Source organism: Tyto alba, unplaced genomic scaffold (genome assembly GCF_018691265.1).
Source record: "Tyto alba isolate M040663 unplaced genomic scaffold, T.alba_DEE_v4.0 Super-Scaffold_1000006, whole genome shotgun sequence".
Taxonomy (NCBI): domain Eukaryota; kingdom Metazoa; phylum Chordata; class Aves; order Strigiformes; family Tytonidae; genus Tyto; species Tyto alba.
The window spans coordinates 5,971,699-5,988,755 of record NW_024881272.1 but is presented as its reverse complement, the minus strand read 5'-3'; the positions used below and the strand labels follow the sequence as shown (position 1 = coordinate 5,988,755).

The window sequence follows — 17,057 nt, the reverse complement described above, 5'->3', positions numbered from 1 at the left end:
GATTTTCACCTCTCACAGACAGGCTCCCTGCAGTTGTTTCACCATTTCGGCACCCTGCAGAGCGCGTGGGCACGCAGACGCTGTGCCATTCCCTGTGCTCAGATCCAATTCCTCTGGCGAGCTGCTCTCCTCAGCCTACACAAGGACACTCCTGGGCTTCTTCTGCAGCACCAAAGGGGCAAAAAATGCTCACCTAAGCATGCAGGCAAGAAAGAAGAGCCTGGCATGGAATTAAACTTACTACAGGCTAAATAACTGTTTTCACTCAGAGGAAGATCAATTCAGATGTAATCGGCAGTCCCTCAGGGATTATCAAAAGAGATCCCTCTCATGAGTACCAACAAGCAGTTGTTGATGAGCACGGGTGGATGCAGTAAGCCTCCTAGATCCATCAAGAAATACTACAACACACTGAAGTATGCTCCTGATTTGGTGGTAGAAAAATTGAAGGTGCCAGTGATGCTCCGCTACACCCAATATGTCAGGCTTCATTTTGGCTGGAAACGGAACATCTCAAAGCATGTGAAGAAAAACACTAACCAAACAGCTCCGCTCTGAGAGGGCTATTTAAACTTCCTTTCACACCCTGATAGCTGCTGGCGACTGTGTGGAGAAATAAAATCCAGCCAGCCAATTACACACAAAAATTAGAAAAGCCTAACAGCTACTCTTTATGTGGTTTGTCTGGCCTCTTTTTTCCCCTTCCCCCTTCCGCACAACAGGCAGTCAGAAGTACTGTGTCATTTTCCACCATTAAGGTGATCTTGCATTTTGATGAAGCTTTTTTCCCCAGGAGACCTTGGGATGAATTGGCCTGTGCACACTCAAAAGTATGCCTGTATCGCAGGCTGCGGCGTAGTCTAGAGATAGCTGGGATAGAGCAGGTACTGGAAACTGCCTGAGAGCTCTGTGAAGACTGAGACTCTTACCCTGTTAACATATTAAGGTAAATTAGCACAGATACAGCTCACATGGTTAGACCACTTCCAGGGCTCCCCCTAGCACCAGGGGACAGCGGTAAGATTAATGAGGCTTGGGACTAAAGCTCTATCTGTGAGAGATGGCTGAATGCTGGAAGGCAAAAAAAGGAAGAAACTGAAATAGTAGTAAGCTAGCAAATCAAATAACAGAGGTAAGTGCATAGAGGTTAACTAGCTGCGTGTATACCTGCACGCACATGCTTGAAGCATGATTCTACATTTCACCTTTGTCATGTTCCAGATAAAGTTAATTGTTTTAATTGGCATTAAAATGATTCTACGAATAACATCAGCCAGCCAAACCCTCTTCCGCCCAACATTCTCAGAGCAGTTCCAGCAAGAATAAGGTATCGAGGGAACCAACTTGATTAAAGTCAATTTAAAAGGGCATACAGGGTGGGGATGAACGTGTGAGACAGCCATTTGGGGAAGAAACTGATGAGTCATCCAACAAGTTTGAAAACTGTTCTTTTGGAGCACCCACCTAGAATTGGAACACTGAAGTAGCACGCATATTTATATTCAATTTACCAGATTTATCTTACCTGGAAAATAGGAGCTGGGTCTAAAATAAACAGTTTAAGACCACCAACCAATTTGCTGAAAAAACCCTCACCCATGAACATAATTTTATAAGCAGTAACCTTTGCAAAGGTCCCCTTCTCCATCAGTGAACCTTCTCAGTGTTGGCACTCACCCAGTTTGGGCTGAGGAGCATCCACGCAGCCTTGCCTTAGAGCACTGTAACGCTAATCAAATTGTTCTGCTACATTAAGCAACAAACAAGCCGAGATAGCCAAGTGTTTCTATATGTGCAAAAGTATACATACAGCTGTTTATAGGAAGATTAACAAGCAGCTACCTGCAATACAAAGGTAATGACAGACTGGTACAGACAAGCAGAAGTTGCTTCTGTAAACCCATGCTCAACAACCACTTGCAGTCAATACCTTAACAGGTTTGCTCTGTGAATACACAGTGGTAAAAGTACCCCCTTTCCTGAAGATTAGTGATGCCTGTATATACTTCACTGCTATTGCTCAGCTACTGCATTTTTTTTTTAAAGTTTATTTAAATCAGGTTTGAGACTTACCAATAGTTTGAGCAGCCAAAAACGGGACTTGTAATACAAGGTTTTGGTAGGGTTGATGAGAAAAAGCAACATGAAGCCGTACAAGATGAGTGGATTCACCTGCATAGGGATGTAGGTGAATTTACCATATATACATGCCAGCAGGCTCAGGCACCACAAAACCCCCAGGAAACCAGCAATCTACAGAGAGATAGAAAAAACACGTAGATACCTTATGAAAATACAGCTCCGAAACATACAATGAAGTCTCATTATAAGGAAAGGGAGAGCAGTGTTCAATCCTGTAATCTAATCAGACTTCAGCAACTTCCTCCTCTAATTGTATTAGATCTCTTTGCCAGGAAACGGTGCAGGATTTATCCTCCTGATACGCCGCACAGCTCAACCACTCCTACAGTCTGCTCTGTTTACCTCAAAGAGATGTTGATGGGACAAGTTGCTGCGGGGATTGAGTTCGAAGATGAGGACATGATTCACGCCAGCCTGTCTCCAGCCATATGTGTTGATACCCAGGAGAAAGAGGAATTCTATCAGGAGAAAGCCACCTCGATAGATTCTCACCAGTGGCCACACATTTGGTCCATCTATAAAAGCCACACCTGGCAAAGACAAAAATGAAACAACCTTAGCGACAGCACAAGTCACATCACAAAGCAAAGCTGTGCTCCACCGCTTTATGGTGGTTCTCAGACGTTCAGCTGCACCCCATGAAAACAGCGTACGCTCCTACATACCCTCATATTCCAGCAAGAGAAGGACTTTTTGCCTAGCCTGGCTGAGGATTTAGGAGTATTTAGGGGAAAATTCACTCTCTAGCTGGTGTAGTTGGGTCATTAGCGGCATCTTAAGTCCACTGTCTCACGCTACAGGCACAAGGGACAGCACTAGCATAAATCGTGACTATATGCAATTAAATGTTCTGATTTAATGGAGATGAAATCCCAACAGACAGATACACAAATACTTCAGCTCCCCACAAAAGCAAGCACCACCATTTACAGCATTTAAAACAATGCTAAACTGCGCCTAATCACTGAACTCAATGCAACTGTAATGCAATACATATTCATAACACAGTAGAATATCCAGCCGCACCCAAACAGAAAACCCAGCGTAAGGCAGCAATACTGGAAAGCCTCTTGCTTCCCTTGTTCAGTCTTCAGGGTTTTGGAAACAAATTTGTTTAATTTCAAACAAGCTGCCTTATACAGCAGCAGCTTACCCTAGCACAAGTCTCTTGGCAAAGTACTGTCCCTAGGTTGCCCAATCCAGGTTTTACGAGAAAAGCACAAATAAAATACAGTTATTTGAATCCTCAATTTCAGTTTCATTGAGTGTTTCTTACCCATATGCTTTTTAAGAGGGGAAAAAAGAACATGCAGCTTTACAGAATTGATGCTGAGAATTTATTCCCACAAACATTCCTGTCTTAATTATGGCCCCAAGTGTTTCAAACGTTTCTTCAGAGAAAGCATATCCATAAGAAGTTTTATGTGGTGTTTAGCACCTGTACTTTATACTACATAAAATTACAGAGGAAAAATGCACAAGGAACAATGACTCTAAAACTTGTTCTTTAAATTTAAAACTTGGAGACTATTGGATTTAGGCAAAAGAGAGCAAAATTTTGGACAAAAGTGACAAACACCCCGAAGAAGCTGAAAGAAATGAGTCTTAAATATGGAATTGCAAAAGCAGCATTTCAAATTTTAATCTGAAACATCTGCAAATAAAACCAAGGGAGGTGCTACAGAGTAGCCCCAAAAGTACTGAATAAGAAATGACCAGACAGAATAGGACAGATGCGTCGTGTGCTATTTGAGACAGGACACTCAGACAAAGGTTTATCCTGAGGTGAACACAGTTCAGGATGACAGTATAGCATATGACTTCCACAGCTAATGCCCACTAATCTTATTTCTGGACTCTCAGGGTGGTAGAGGGCCATTATTGCAGTGTGGAACAGCAGCTGGCTCTGGAGAAAATGCAGATACTGAACAGTACAAGCAGCTGAGATACAGGCACACAGAAGCTGAGAGTGCCTCTGTGTATTCTCTCCTCTAAGACTAAGACCCTACACCTAGTTTAGCTTCCACAGTGTAAAGGCCAGATTTTACTCCCTTTTCATATTTCTTGACTGAACCATTTTCTTCACTACAGCCAAGCAGGTTGACTGAAGACCCTCAAGGACCCTGTTTGCAGGGAAGTGCCCAGCAAAGGTGTAGGAGGTCTCAGATTGGCACAACCCAGTCCAGGGCTCTGTACTACAGCCCCAGGGCAGAGAAATTTTCCATTCATATACTGTTTCCACTTAAATCCAATACAAGTGAAGTCATTTCCCAGAGTCAGCAGAAACGTGACACTCTATCAACTCACGCATTCAGCAAGCACAGGCTCTGAACAAGGTGAGTAGAGATGAAGATGTTCCTGTAGCATTTGCAGCCTTTTAACAGACCCCAAGTTATTATGAACTCATCTCTGTAAAATGTTGCCCTTCTAGTTTTAATATCAGGCAATACAGAAGCAGTTTACTATAAGAAGTCACATTCTAATGCTGCTTCACAGATTCTACACATACAGCACTAAAATCCTGTCTTAGTGAATCAAATCATAAAAACAATTTAGCAAAAGTAGCAGAGAGGTCAGCAAAGTAATGGCCAATTAAAAACAAACACTTGCAGGTCAGCAAAGTAATAGCCAATTAAAAACAAACACTTTGCAGTATCTGAAGTGGCATACAGGGATCAGATCACGTCTGCTGATACAAACATACCTATCATTCACACTAGGTTAGTAACATCTGTTTTGGAGATATAATAATTTTTATGAATTAATTCTCACAACCGTGTCCATTCTTAATGCTGAGAGATAAAGCAAACACAATTGGCTTTGATCATATTTGCATCTCACACAGAGATCAAACATGTAAGTAACAGAAAAAAAAAAAAAGATATGATGAATAAAGAACAGTTTCTACACATTAAACGGACCCTTCACACAAACGGGTCAACTTTCTGCCTCTACCATAGGAAGACCAAATGAGAAGCACCACAAACAGCTTCCCAAACAGAGAAATTTTATCCCAAGAGATGACTGGATCCAATTACAGAAACATCTGATTAAAAATTCTTTTAAGTCCAAAACACAGACATGAGTTTTCCCTAATGCAAGAGCTCATACGTTGATTTGTTAAGCCTTTTCCTTTGTACTGCTTAAGCAAGTTACAACACTACTGAAATCACACACACAATTAGTAAAGCTATTTGTGATTAAGCACTGTATCTGAATCTACAGTACTAACATGGCTTTTACTCTAATCGGAGTCCAAACTCAGAAGGCTCAAAGCAGAATAAAACCAAGGCCTGAGATATGCAATAATTTACTGTAGCTTTTAAACAATCTCGCCAAAATCTGCCAACAAGAAAAATTCGATTAATTACATTAATAGGCACCAGGCATTGAAATCCTAGAAACTTCTACATGAAAATGTCCCGAGTAGCATCATGCTCACATGGCTCGCTCCGGTCTCGTGATCTGTAGGGAGTCAGTACCATATAAAACTGAAGTTCTACAAGTACCTCTCTGAAGGTGGGTGAGGGCTCTGTGTTCACAGAACGATAACGGAAATCTGTCTTTATACACTGATGTTGCACCTCCAGAGTATCCCTCCGAGAATAAGGGGGAAACCAGGAGAACAAACCATAACGTATTCAAAGTCCAAAACCCGCGTATCTAACATGAGAAAAACCACAGCCTATTCCTGAGCAGGACTAGTAATTCACAACAGTGTGATCTGACTCAGGCTGATTTAACCCAGAACACCCTGACCAACCCAGCTGAGACCCAGGAGCTCTCTAAGTGACAAGAACATATCTGAACCAAGGTACTGCAGCCAGCCGGGCCCAGCCGAGGGTACCCACCTGAAAGTATAACAGTGACGTTCAGTGCAATGAACAACCCACAGAACAATCCAACCCTGAATGTAGTCCAGGCTGGTACAGGCTGTGAACAAAGCAACAGTGGAATTAAGGTGGGGTAAATACATTATCAGCAAAGTCAGATTAATTTGCAGAGTAAATTTATAATCAGGGATACAATTTTCTGATCTCTGATTGAACTCTTGGTCTTGAAGTGAGGTTTTTTTTTAAACTGAAACCGCTGCATAGTATTCTTGCCTATGTTGTTGCTGTGTTGAAACAGAGCTTGGGAATCTCAACGCCCTTTGAAAAATATTCCAGACCACACAAACACTAAGCGTATGTAATTATTAGCAGAAATTTCCTTTTACTATTTATCTCATCCCTTCATTACCTTGTCTACATGCACTAGGACAAGTAAGATACTTCCAGGTCTTCCGGAACTAAAGCAGATTATGTGGCCATTCCTCCCCCACAATTTATGCAGCATGCCCACATCAATTATTTCCACTACTTTGTTCAGATGTTGAATCTAATTTGGCACCTTGACAAGTTGGAGAAGCAGCTCTGCTATATAACTCGATCTCTCACCTGAGCTGCTCCTAAGGGTGGAACACGCAAACGTTTCATAGCCTTCTGTCTGTCTCCATCTTCTAACTCATTGGTCACCACTTCCTAAGGAGATAAAGATATACATCACAAGTTCATTCTCATGATAAGCATAATTTACTGCATTAAAACCAAAAATAATGGTTGATTTCCAATTACATTTAAGCCCTGGCCCAATGCTCTTCTAATACATGGTAACAAAGATATGAAAAGCTCACGATGCTGCGCTGACTTATTACACAATACAAGCTAACCCTGCACTAGCTTTTCAGAGTGAAACATTACCAGCTGATACTCAAATTTATGTAAGCAATGCCAGAAATCAGTGGCATTTTAAAATCAATGAATAGTTGTCTTGGTGGTGAATACAAGCTAGAGAGAGGATGAAACATTGTAGGAGTCAGTAGTGAACAAGAAAACATCATTCTCTAGTTCAAAGAGGAGCAGTGCCCAGACTAGCATCTTTACCTCTGTTTCCGAGATAAGCTGGTTGATCTTCTTGCAGGTGTAGAAGGGTGCCACCTCCACCTCGGCCACGCGCCATTCTGCTCCCCGCGCTGTCTCCAGGTTCTTGTCATGCTTCTTCAAGATCTTGCGGAAGCCAGTGAAGTTCAGGTTCTGCAGATGAGGGAAAAGAGTTACTGGCTTTTAACCTCAGTCAGCTACCAAGAAAGTTAAGTGGTTGTATTTCTAGCGCTAGCAGAGAAGGAATAGTTAAGAAGAAGAATCAAAATTATTGCACGTCTTGTCAGGAAGTTTGAGTTATTACTTTATTAGAAGTAATACATATCCCTTGCAAATAACAGAAAATACGTGGGACTCAAGCACGTAAAAAGACATAAAACTTTTTTGCAGGGAGCTACCTAAACTTCATATTCCCTGAAAAGCCAAATCACTGCCTCTTTCCTCCTTAATGCAGGAAGCAACAACGTTCACGATGAAACGTCACCGAAGACAAATACCCTCTGGACAGACTCAAAACTGGTATGCTTGAAGTTTTTTCACAATGCTCCCTCTGCATATATCCCAGGTGCTGCAATTCTGCAACTGGTCTCCGGATTAGCTGTAGTTGTAATGAGCTCTTAACACACACACACACACACACACACACATATATATATATAAACCTGCAGGAAGGCTGCGTTTTGTCCCAAATCCCGCAGTTGTTACAAGTCCTTCAAGGGGTTTTCCCTTCTGAAAAGGCCAGGCTACTGACTTCTACTTTCTTTAAACTCTATACTGGTTTCAAATCAAGTTCTCCAAATAAGCGTATTCTAGAAGGGAAATGCTTGTATGAAAGTTTTAAATGCGGAAGATTAAATCCAGACTAGTGCATCCCCACAGCTGCATCCTTTTCCACAGAATACATTACACAGTGACTGCAAAACTAGTTTAGGCTTGCAGATGTGGGAGATGTAACTCTCTAGTCTGTAGAGATAAGCAAATGATGCTGCCTTTAACCAAGAATTAAGGGTTGATTTCCAAGTTATATATGAGCCCTGACCCAACACTCTTCTAATGCACAGTAACTAAGATAGGCAAAGCCCATCACACTGCAGGTAATTGCTGTGACAAGATGCATTTGAAATCCTGCATTTCATTATACAGGAAACACCACTCAAAAAACTCAACGTTTCATTCAAGCAACAGCAGGAATGCAGACAGACCATGGCAAGATTCACTTCTGGAAAAGCTTAGAAAGTAGCTTGGAAAGAAAACCAGAGAAAACAGCTGATTCCAATGCCCTGAGGAGAGGCGCCAACTACTCACTGAAATTATTTTCAATCTAATTATACTTAGAGTGATTTAATACCAGACCCCTACCATATAGGTGGGGAAATGAGGCTTGGGAGACAGAAGCAGGAAGCCAATGCATTAACGATCTGCATTATTGCAGACAAGAGACTTTAATTACTTTCTATTGGAAAAGCCAGCATTCTACCCCAGGGAAAGCAGATCACCATTTCAGGAATTTGAAATGAAAAATTGCAACAAAATGATGATTTTGGTCAGAGATTTTTCTGTAACCTGAACTAGCATCACTTTATCTGCCACGTGTGCCATCACAGCCTAACTCTGGTGTGCCGTGACCAGTCGGGGCATGGTTACCCCAGACACCCTAGAACCTCTCCAGCAGCGCTTCATCCCCTGGCTGCAAAAATTCTGCATCCCCAAAGTACATACAGCCACTGTTGGTTACAGTGGTAATTCTGACAAGAAACACGCAGGGATGGAACTGCGAAACAGAACAGTCAGACATCATTTATGCAGTCAGATGTTTTGCTGTTCGTGATGCTTTTATTTGGCAAGGGGCTCTTTCCAAGCCTGACTCTCATTTCTGCAGGATACTAATTGAATCCATTGGAGTGAATCAAACTAATGGAATGTTTTGTCATTAAAGGTGAAAAAAAAACAAACAGTACAACTTACGCAATAATATAATGCAAGATCAAGTAGAATCAAACACTGGACTCAAAAATCTTTGCTCATATGCAAGCCTATTAGGCAATGCACCAGCAAGGCAAATGCACAGAAGTTTAATAAGACTGATTCAGCCCCCCATGATTTGCCTGATGAATGTCCTATATTATATACAGTATATGTAGGTAAATAACATATACTTAATTTATCAAGATATGTTTGCTCTAAAACACAGAATTTCAAATAGATTCATTTTTATATGTACACACTCTAGAATGATATATTACTGTTAACAATACATTAATTTCATCAGAAGTTTAATCACTGGAAAATTAAACAAGTAACAGCTGGAGACTAGCTATAGTCTCACCTGATGTTTGGTTTGTGTACTTCAGCAATGAACACATGCAACTTTTGCTCTTGCTTCAGTTCTATCAGACCGAGGAATTTGCTCCACGTGGATTTTCCTTTCTTAGTAACCCAACTCAAGGCTTCAGCATTTCACCAAAGCCATAGTTTGATATTTATAATGCCACTGTTGACTTCACCTCCTACATGAAGGCCTCAGGTACATCATCATCCCACCAGATTATTGTTTTTCCTCTCCAAAACTGCAAGGGCTTGAATATTCCTAGTTCTTATATTCTAAGCTCAAAAGTGATTAAGAGTAGTATTCTGAGATTTGGTTTTGTCTGCTTTAGTACTTGGATTTCTTGTCCTCAACTTCAAAATCAATTTGAACTAATTTTTCTTTGTCTCTTTGAAGATATGTTGTGTAAAGAAGCTCCGCTCCTTTTGGAAACTATGGAAGCCATCAAATCCAGATGGGTTTTACGTCAATATTTAGTATACATACAATGGACCTGGACTCATGGCAGCACAAAACAAAAATTTAAGTGTGCAAGATGCATTCCTTCACTGATGAGTAGTAGGAAAAGATTTTTCAAAAGGAATGGTCTATGTCATCTTGTATTTATATTCTTCATCAAGCCTCAGAAGTGTTTTCTTTTGTAACTAAGAGTAAGAGCTTGCCTTTTTTTTTTTTTTAATAAAAAAAAAAAAAAAGTGAAGAAATCACAGCAGGTAATATTGCTTCGGTCCATTCCTGAAAAGCTACAGATACTCTACCATTCCCTGAATTTTGAACTAGAAACTACTTCTGATAGTTAAAGGGCTTTACTGAGAAACTCATAAATAGTTTCTGGACACATACTCAAAGACATAACATCACTTCAGGAGAGGTACAGACACTCAGAATTTTGGAAGAATTAAGTTTTGTCCATACTGCAGAGCAGCATCCGATTAATTCTTATGATGAATTTTGTTTAGTAAAATTCTCCAGTACAATGCTGGTAAAGATCTAAATACAGATGTAGTAAATTTAAGTTCAAACACTCTTATTTAAACACGCTTAAAACCCTCACAGTAAGACATTTAAAAGCATTTCAGAGTATTTAACACCAAAAGAGCTAGCCCAGCAAAAAAAAAGATCTTAACAGTTTCAGATTTTTGTTTCAAGATTTTTGGAACAAAATCAGCATCTACAATATTTACCATGCCCTTTCAGGCCAGAAATCCAAGTTCAACTGAAGATTTGTTTTTTTTCATACTTCAAGGCAAATGAGATTGTATCCTACAGAATTAAAAACATTTTTTTTTAAATGGATGTTTTAACAAGAAATTCTGATATAGCAAGGTCACAGCCACTACCATGGTAACGCCAAGAGGAAGCAGTGCATTAGCATTTCAAGTTTTATTACAAATATTAGATAAAAGAGCTGCTTCTCCAACTTGCCAGCTCCAGCCCCGCACATAATAACATGCTGCAGAAGAAGGAGGTCCCAATGTGACTTCATGTTCTGGCCATGCCTGGGCCAAGGGTGCTGGGGTCAGCCAGCCCAGGAAAGGAAGAAGGAAGGTCCTTCTGCAGGTCAGCTTAGCATTTCCAGCTCAACAAAAAGCAACAAGACATGGGCTGCTAGCTGCTAGGCACCTGCCTTTTCTTTAAAAATGTTTAGGGACCTCAGAATAAAAAAAAAAAAAAAAAAAAAAAAAAAGGAATAAAAAAGACAGCTTTTTCTGAATTTTTGCATACCTGTCTGAATGACGCAACTCAAGGATACACAAAGCAGAGACCTTTACAAACAGGGCTTTGTAAAACCACCTCTTTTTGCAGGTACCTGATAGTTCTGCAGTAAGATGAGGCTGAGGTAGAGCTCGCTGAAGGCCAATTTCAGATCTTTGATATTCCTATGCTGGACACGCTCTTCGTGGGACAGGTGGAAGACTGGCTTTCTGCGCCGCTGCAGCGTGGAAGCCCCACTGGCTTCTTTCTGTGCATCCAAAGTTGACTGTAACTCAGTCCGAAGAGTAGTAAACCTGCGCTGAGCTTCTGCAAGCTTTTCTGTTAGCAAGGAAAGGGAAAAAGTCAAATGAGAGGATAGAAACTTGCCTATTGAGCCCATAAAATGCAGTATACCTTCTCCTCAAATAACGGCTGTAGGGAAAAAGTGCTGCATTGAGTAACTTATTGCATGGCCTTCTCCTGCTAAGCATTAAATTCAACAACTCCATGTATTTCTCTTTTATGAAGCTCCTCCTCTGTTAAAGGTTTTAATGCACTCGTATGTAAAACATACACATTCTACAAAAAAAAAGGCGTCACGTCAGACAGGTCTTAATTAATATAGTTAAAATCACGGGGCTGTCCTTTCAGCACAGATGAAAACAGCATTAGATGTGAACAGGGACCTCTCGGCTTCCACCCCTGATCTGATTTCTAGGGGATGCTCATTCCAAGGACCGCACGGGCACCTCTTACAGATGGAAGATGCCCAACCTGCACAGCCACCGCCGGTACCGAGGGGCCATAAACCAGCACAGGGAGGCAGGGCCGGGCCTCCCCAGGCTGGCAGAGCCACGGCTGGAGGCAGCCAGGCAGATAGGGGCTCATCCAGATACCAAAGCAGTGACCACGCGTCTGCTCTGCGCGCAAAGGGAAGCCGCTCGCCTTTCGCAAACGAAGCAAATGCACAGAAAGCATTAGGGGAAAAAAAAAAAACAACCAGCCTGTTAGACAATATTATGAAACGTGACAGTTGGTAAGCAAAGCGCTTCTCATATCTGTGCACCCACTACTGACTACGTGTTTACTATCTTTTTATATGACAGTAAGGAAATAAAACGTAAAAAACAAAACAAAACAAAACAAAAACAACAACAACAACAAAAACAAAACAAAACAAAACAACAACAACAAAAAAAAACCAAACAAAAAAACAAAACAACAAAAAAACACACCACACTTCAAATGTGAAGCTGAATTTTGGAGCTCAGAGCAATGCAACCCCTCTGCCAAGCTCCCGGTGACAGACAAACACAGCTTCTGCTTTGATCAGGAGTTACAACACTACTAGCTGCTCTCCGTGATCCACTGTAATAATTTTGCTGTAATAATTGATTCCTCTTTTCCTCAGTTTAGGCTCACGCAGGTTAGAAGCGCTGCCTCATTATTTACTGATTAAAGGAACAGTCAACCTGGATTTTCAGAACAAGTCAGTCTCTCTTGCTCACATCTCAAGTATGAAAAAGGTGTTTGTTTAAACATGCTGCTTTTCGTACTTTCAGAAAATAATCTTTTTGCCTAAACAACCACCTTATGCTAAAACCAGCGTAACTGACACCATTATCTTTCTCTTTGTTCTGTACAACTAGTTCCTTCCAGGCTTTTTCTGCCCTCCCTGCCCTGTGGCCTCAGTCACAGCTTTGGCATCTCTGTTGATAAGCATCACCGCAGACCAGGGGCAATGCTGGCCTGGGCCAGGGAGACACCCAGCAGGTTCCCTGGGCTGGAGCAGAGGGCTGGGAGCTGGAGCCACCTCCACCCAGCTGGACAAGCACCACCAAGGTCCCTCCACGACCCAAAGCTCTGACCGACAGTCTCCTGGCTGTCAACTTAATTCTCTTCATTAATATCCTCCATAACTTCATGGTAATTCTCAGTTGCTCCCCGCCCCACAAGTAAGATTTATGGGAGCAATGCTGACCTTTTCTGCAGTCAACTTCAATTCCAGTTAATTTTAAGAGCAAAACTTCTCTGTAAATAATTTCACAGTGCTCTGCAGAAGATATTTTCCTGAAGAAGAATGCCTTTCTGAACAGAAAATGGGGATCAATATTGAAAAATCAAGTACTGAAGAGCCTGAAACTCTCTATAACTTTCTTGATAATGCACTTTATTAAAGTAAGAGATTTTAAAAATACAGGAAAGGAAAACTCTCTGACAACTTCTACAGCTGCAAGGACTCCACTGAACGGAGGCAACACAGCCCACAGTGACAACTGTCTGCCCACAGCCTACAACCACATAATATTTAACACACACAAGGTCAAACTGCAAAAACAATAATCTCTCCACACTTTGGGAACTCTGTTTGGATGAAGTAAGAGATATCTGTTAGAGTAGCTGTTAGAAAGCCTTCATATAAATAAAACTCACAAGTTCACTCTCTATATTCAAAATGTCTTATTAAACCATCTGTGATACACAGATTTCTTTTGGATCAAATTATTAAATATGGAAGAGTTTAAATTTATATCTTTCAACTGAAAGCACTGTTTCATTGTCACCATGTCCAGAAAAATCTTAAAATCCAACAGCCTAAATATTAATAACATAATATTTAAAGAACAGACAATGCTTTGAAACAGTTATAAAACTCCTGCTGCAATTTTCCTATCTGTTTGCAAATCAACGTCCACAAAAAAAGCATCATCTTCAAATGCAAACTTTCTTCTTAATTATGCACTGCTGACAAGAGGCATGTGCTATCTTCTATACAGCCCTCTCCATCTATAGGGGAGGACCGCAGTTCCCTATGGATGAGGCTTTGAAGGCAACTGAGCCAGTCCCATAATGACATGCTGCTCCTGAGAAGCGGCCGTCCCGCCACCTTCTCCCTCCTGCCCCCTCTCTTGCACTGACTCCAATTATCCAGTCCACAAATCATTTCACCTTGTCAAGGTATGATTTTATCATCATGATTCACTGTAGAATCAAAATAAGACAAAACGCGTACTGCTATTCTTAAAACCTCCTAGGGTATTGCCTAGGGAAACGGCAAAGCAGAGTGGAAATTAATTTCTCGGTTAGCAACATACCCCAAAATAATTGAAAAGACATTCACCACTACCACTAATTTAGCACTCCAAAAAGTGACTTTAAAAAAAAATTATGCCACTCAAAAGAGTTAGAAAAAAACAGCATACACTTGGAAACTGGAATGACTCTCGTTGTATTGCAGCACTGTGCATGACCTGATGCCCACTGAGTCTTCAGATCAAGTGTAATCTCATGGCAAAGACTAGGGAGAAATCTAAACCCAAGAGAGTCAGACTTCAACAAAAGTGCTTGCAATAAAAAAGCAGCTTTGCCCCCAAAACTCTTCTAGATTCTGACTTAAAACCACCATCTAAAGACTTAGCACACCTCAACTACACAATTCCGAGCTGTTTTCAATTCTGTTTTCCAACTTTTCTTTAAAGTTCACACATAAGGATCATGAATAAAACCTATCACACCAAGAAGCTAGTAAAATTTCACTGACAAGTTCCAGTTTACATTGTGATCAAAACCCATTTCACCAGGCAGGAGGTAATCAAATAGCCTATACCTCCTCCTCTCAGCTACCCGGCTCAGAGCGCTGGGCATTTCAGACAGGTTCTTTCAGCACTCCTCCTTTTTCCTACTAGTACATATTATGTTCAATGTTTTGATTACCAAGTTAAAGCCACGGCTTCCTACAAATAATAAAACCAGGTCCTAAATTAACCACAAAAATGTTACTGGCTAAACAGTAGCCCAAGCAGATCCTGATGATGCTGATTTAAAATATAATAAACCTCTCCTCTAGAAAATCCCAAACACAAACCAAAACTGGCCACAAATAAAACTTCAGCACTTGAACAGGCATTCCTCTACTGGAACCATCTGAAAATTTCACTCTTATTCTTTTTTTTTTTTTTTTTTTTTTTTCAACTGAGTATAGATTTTCTTGAGCGTAGTCCAAACGATCACAACCTCTTTATCAAATCAGATTTAGTTAATGACACTTTTCCTTCCTACCAAGCTGGGATAATGATCTGGGGAATTAAGGCTACGGTTGATGAGAGCCGACAACCTGAGCACACAGTGACAGGCAAAGACAAAGGCACTCCAACTCGGAGGGCTGCGGGGAGCCAGGCAGGAGCTGGGGACCGCGAACAGCCCATCCCAAGGATGGGGCTGCCCATGCTGCAGCAATCCCTGGCAATGCCCACTGAGGATCCCTCAGTGCAGGGAAAGACAACGAGGAAATGAAGCAGAAATCAACAGAAAGCTTTGCTTTCTTGAAAATGGACAATATTTATTGTTGTAAAGACAAGTGTGTAATAAGCCATATAATAAATCTATAATAAATAGGATGCAGCGGGTCATAATCCAAACCAACACATGCCTGGAGTTACAATAGGGTCTGACATGACAAATTCTGACATGATCAAGAAGAGGAACCACTGATGGAACATTTCTTGATGTAGCTTAACGTTAACAACCCTAATAAAGGGTTTCCATCCTATTAAAGTCACATCACTCTTCTGCAAATAAGAGACTTAGTTTAATCTTATCACAAGAGATTTTCAAATTACATGTATTCTCTCCTATAACTTTCTGAAATGACAGCAAGTTGAAAAAACCCCACCCTGTATTATTAATGCCATTTTAAATAATGCTGGAATGGGTGCGCATATGTGGGTGCATGTGTGCTAGCAGGGCCTCATTAGGGAAAATTATAATCTGTATTGTGCATCTAAATTGACAGAACTTCCTCCACAGAGTCTAGCTTGTAGTACACAGGATCTAACATAACTAGAAAAGACAAGTTTCTGAGCATAAAAGCCTTACCTCAGAATTGTGATAGAAACAGAAGATCTCACAGGGAAACAACACAGAACAATTGTTCTGAGCTAGGTCCGTATGAATTGTATGTGGAAAAATGCCTACAAAGTGTAAAGTCCAGCTGATCTAATAAAATATATCACTTCTAGCTATAAAATGCCCCTTGCCCGTGTCCTGACACCCACTCTGGCTAGAGCAAAACACCACTGCTCCAGAAGCCAGAAGAGCAGGCACGGCTGGCCCAAAAGAGATTTACTTCCCTAGATGGAAGCTGAACAGGGGTGAGCTGCAGTGCAGTTACTGCAGCTATCATGTTTTCAGCTATTCTCATGCTCACAACCCAGATTCTGCTAGCAATAAAACAGCTAGCAATAAAGTCATCGCCTGATGGTTATTAAAATATTTTGCACAATTCAACTTGGTCTTTGTTACCAGATTAAAATCAGAAATAGAAGAGGCTACCATATTGTGCTGCAAAAGCCTGTTTATAGCACCAAGTTAATAAATCAACATGTTAAGAGAAAGCATAGCAGAAGTCAATGCATCACTGTATCCATATTTAAACGCTTTTCTAGTTGAAAGCCCATTTTAAACCTTACCAGAAGAGGCTGAAAACCAGATGAAGTGTAACCGTGGGTGGAACTGGAGCACAGTATTACTAAGCCTTTTGTAGCAGTGTTACTGGGTGAATTTCCAGTTATCCCATCCTAAAGTTGATTTTCAAAACACAGGATGGGAAAGCAAACTTTCTTAGGGAGAATAGCACTTTGGCATATGAACCACAGGAATCCCTACTCTTGCCACCATTGCAGTTTTGCTCAATTTACTAAACAGGATTTTATACACAGCCAATGACAAAATGCTACTGGCTGATCTACTTAAACTCTTGCAACCTTCTGGAATAAGAGTTAAGTGTTTAAAAACTCAGACACATCAGAACGGTGAAGTTACCATGCAGAGGCAAGTCCATGATAGCTATTCCTGCACAAGCTCAGGAAACACCAGCTAGGGAGCTTAGCACACCTAAAACATGCACAAGAGACTGTGACCATGGATAATCTGAGAAACTATGCCCTATATGTAAACTACCACTTAAGTTTAAG

General features: G+C 40.9%; 1 protein-coding gene across 1 annotated transcript in view; it reads right to left on the bottom strand.

Annotated features, from left to right (window-relative positions):
* XPR1 (xenotropic and polytropic retrovirus receptor 1) overlaps positions 1-17,057 on the bottom strand; it is a 113,729-nt gene that overhangs the window by 25,004 nt on the left and 71,668 nt on the right. Inside the window, exons 4-9 of the mRNA XM_042805510.1 lie at positions 11,201-11,424; positions 7,068-7,217; positions 6,582-6,665; positions 5,994-6,075; positions 2,485-2,672; positions 2,074-2,253 (exon numbers count right to left, since the gene is read on the bottom strand). Of these exons, the coding sequence (XP_042661444.1) occupies positions 2,074-2,253; positions 2,485-2,672; positions 5,994-6,075; positions 6,582-6,665; positions 7,068-7,217; positions 11,201-11,424 (908 nt within the window). The remainder of the gene's footprint in view (positions 1-2,073; positions 2,254-2,484; positions 2,673-5,993; positions 6,076-6,581; positions 6,666-7,067; positions 7,218-11,200; positions 11,425-17,057) is intronic.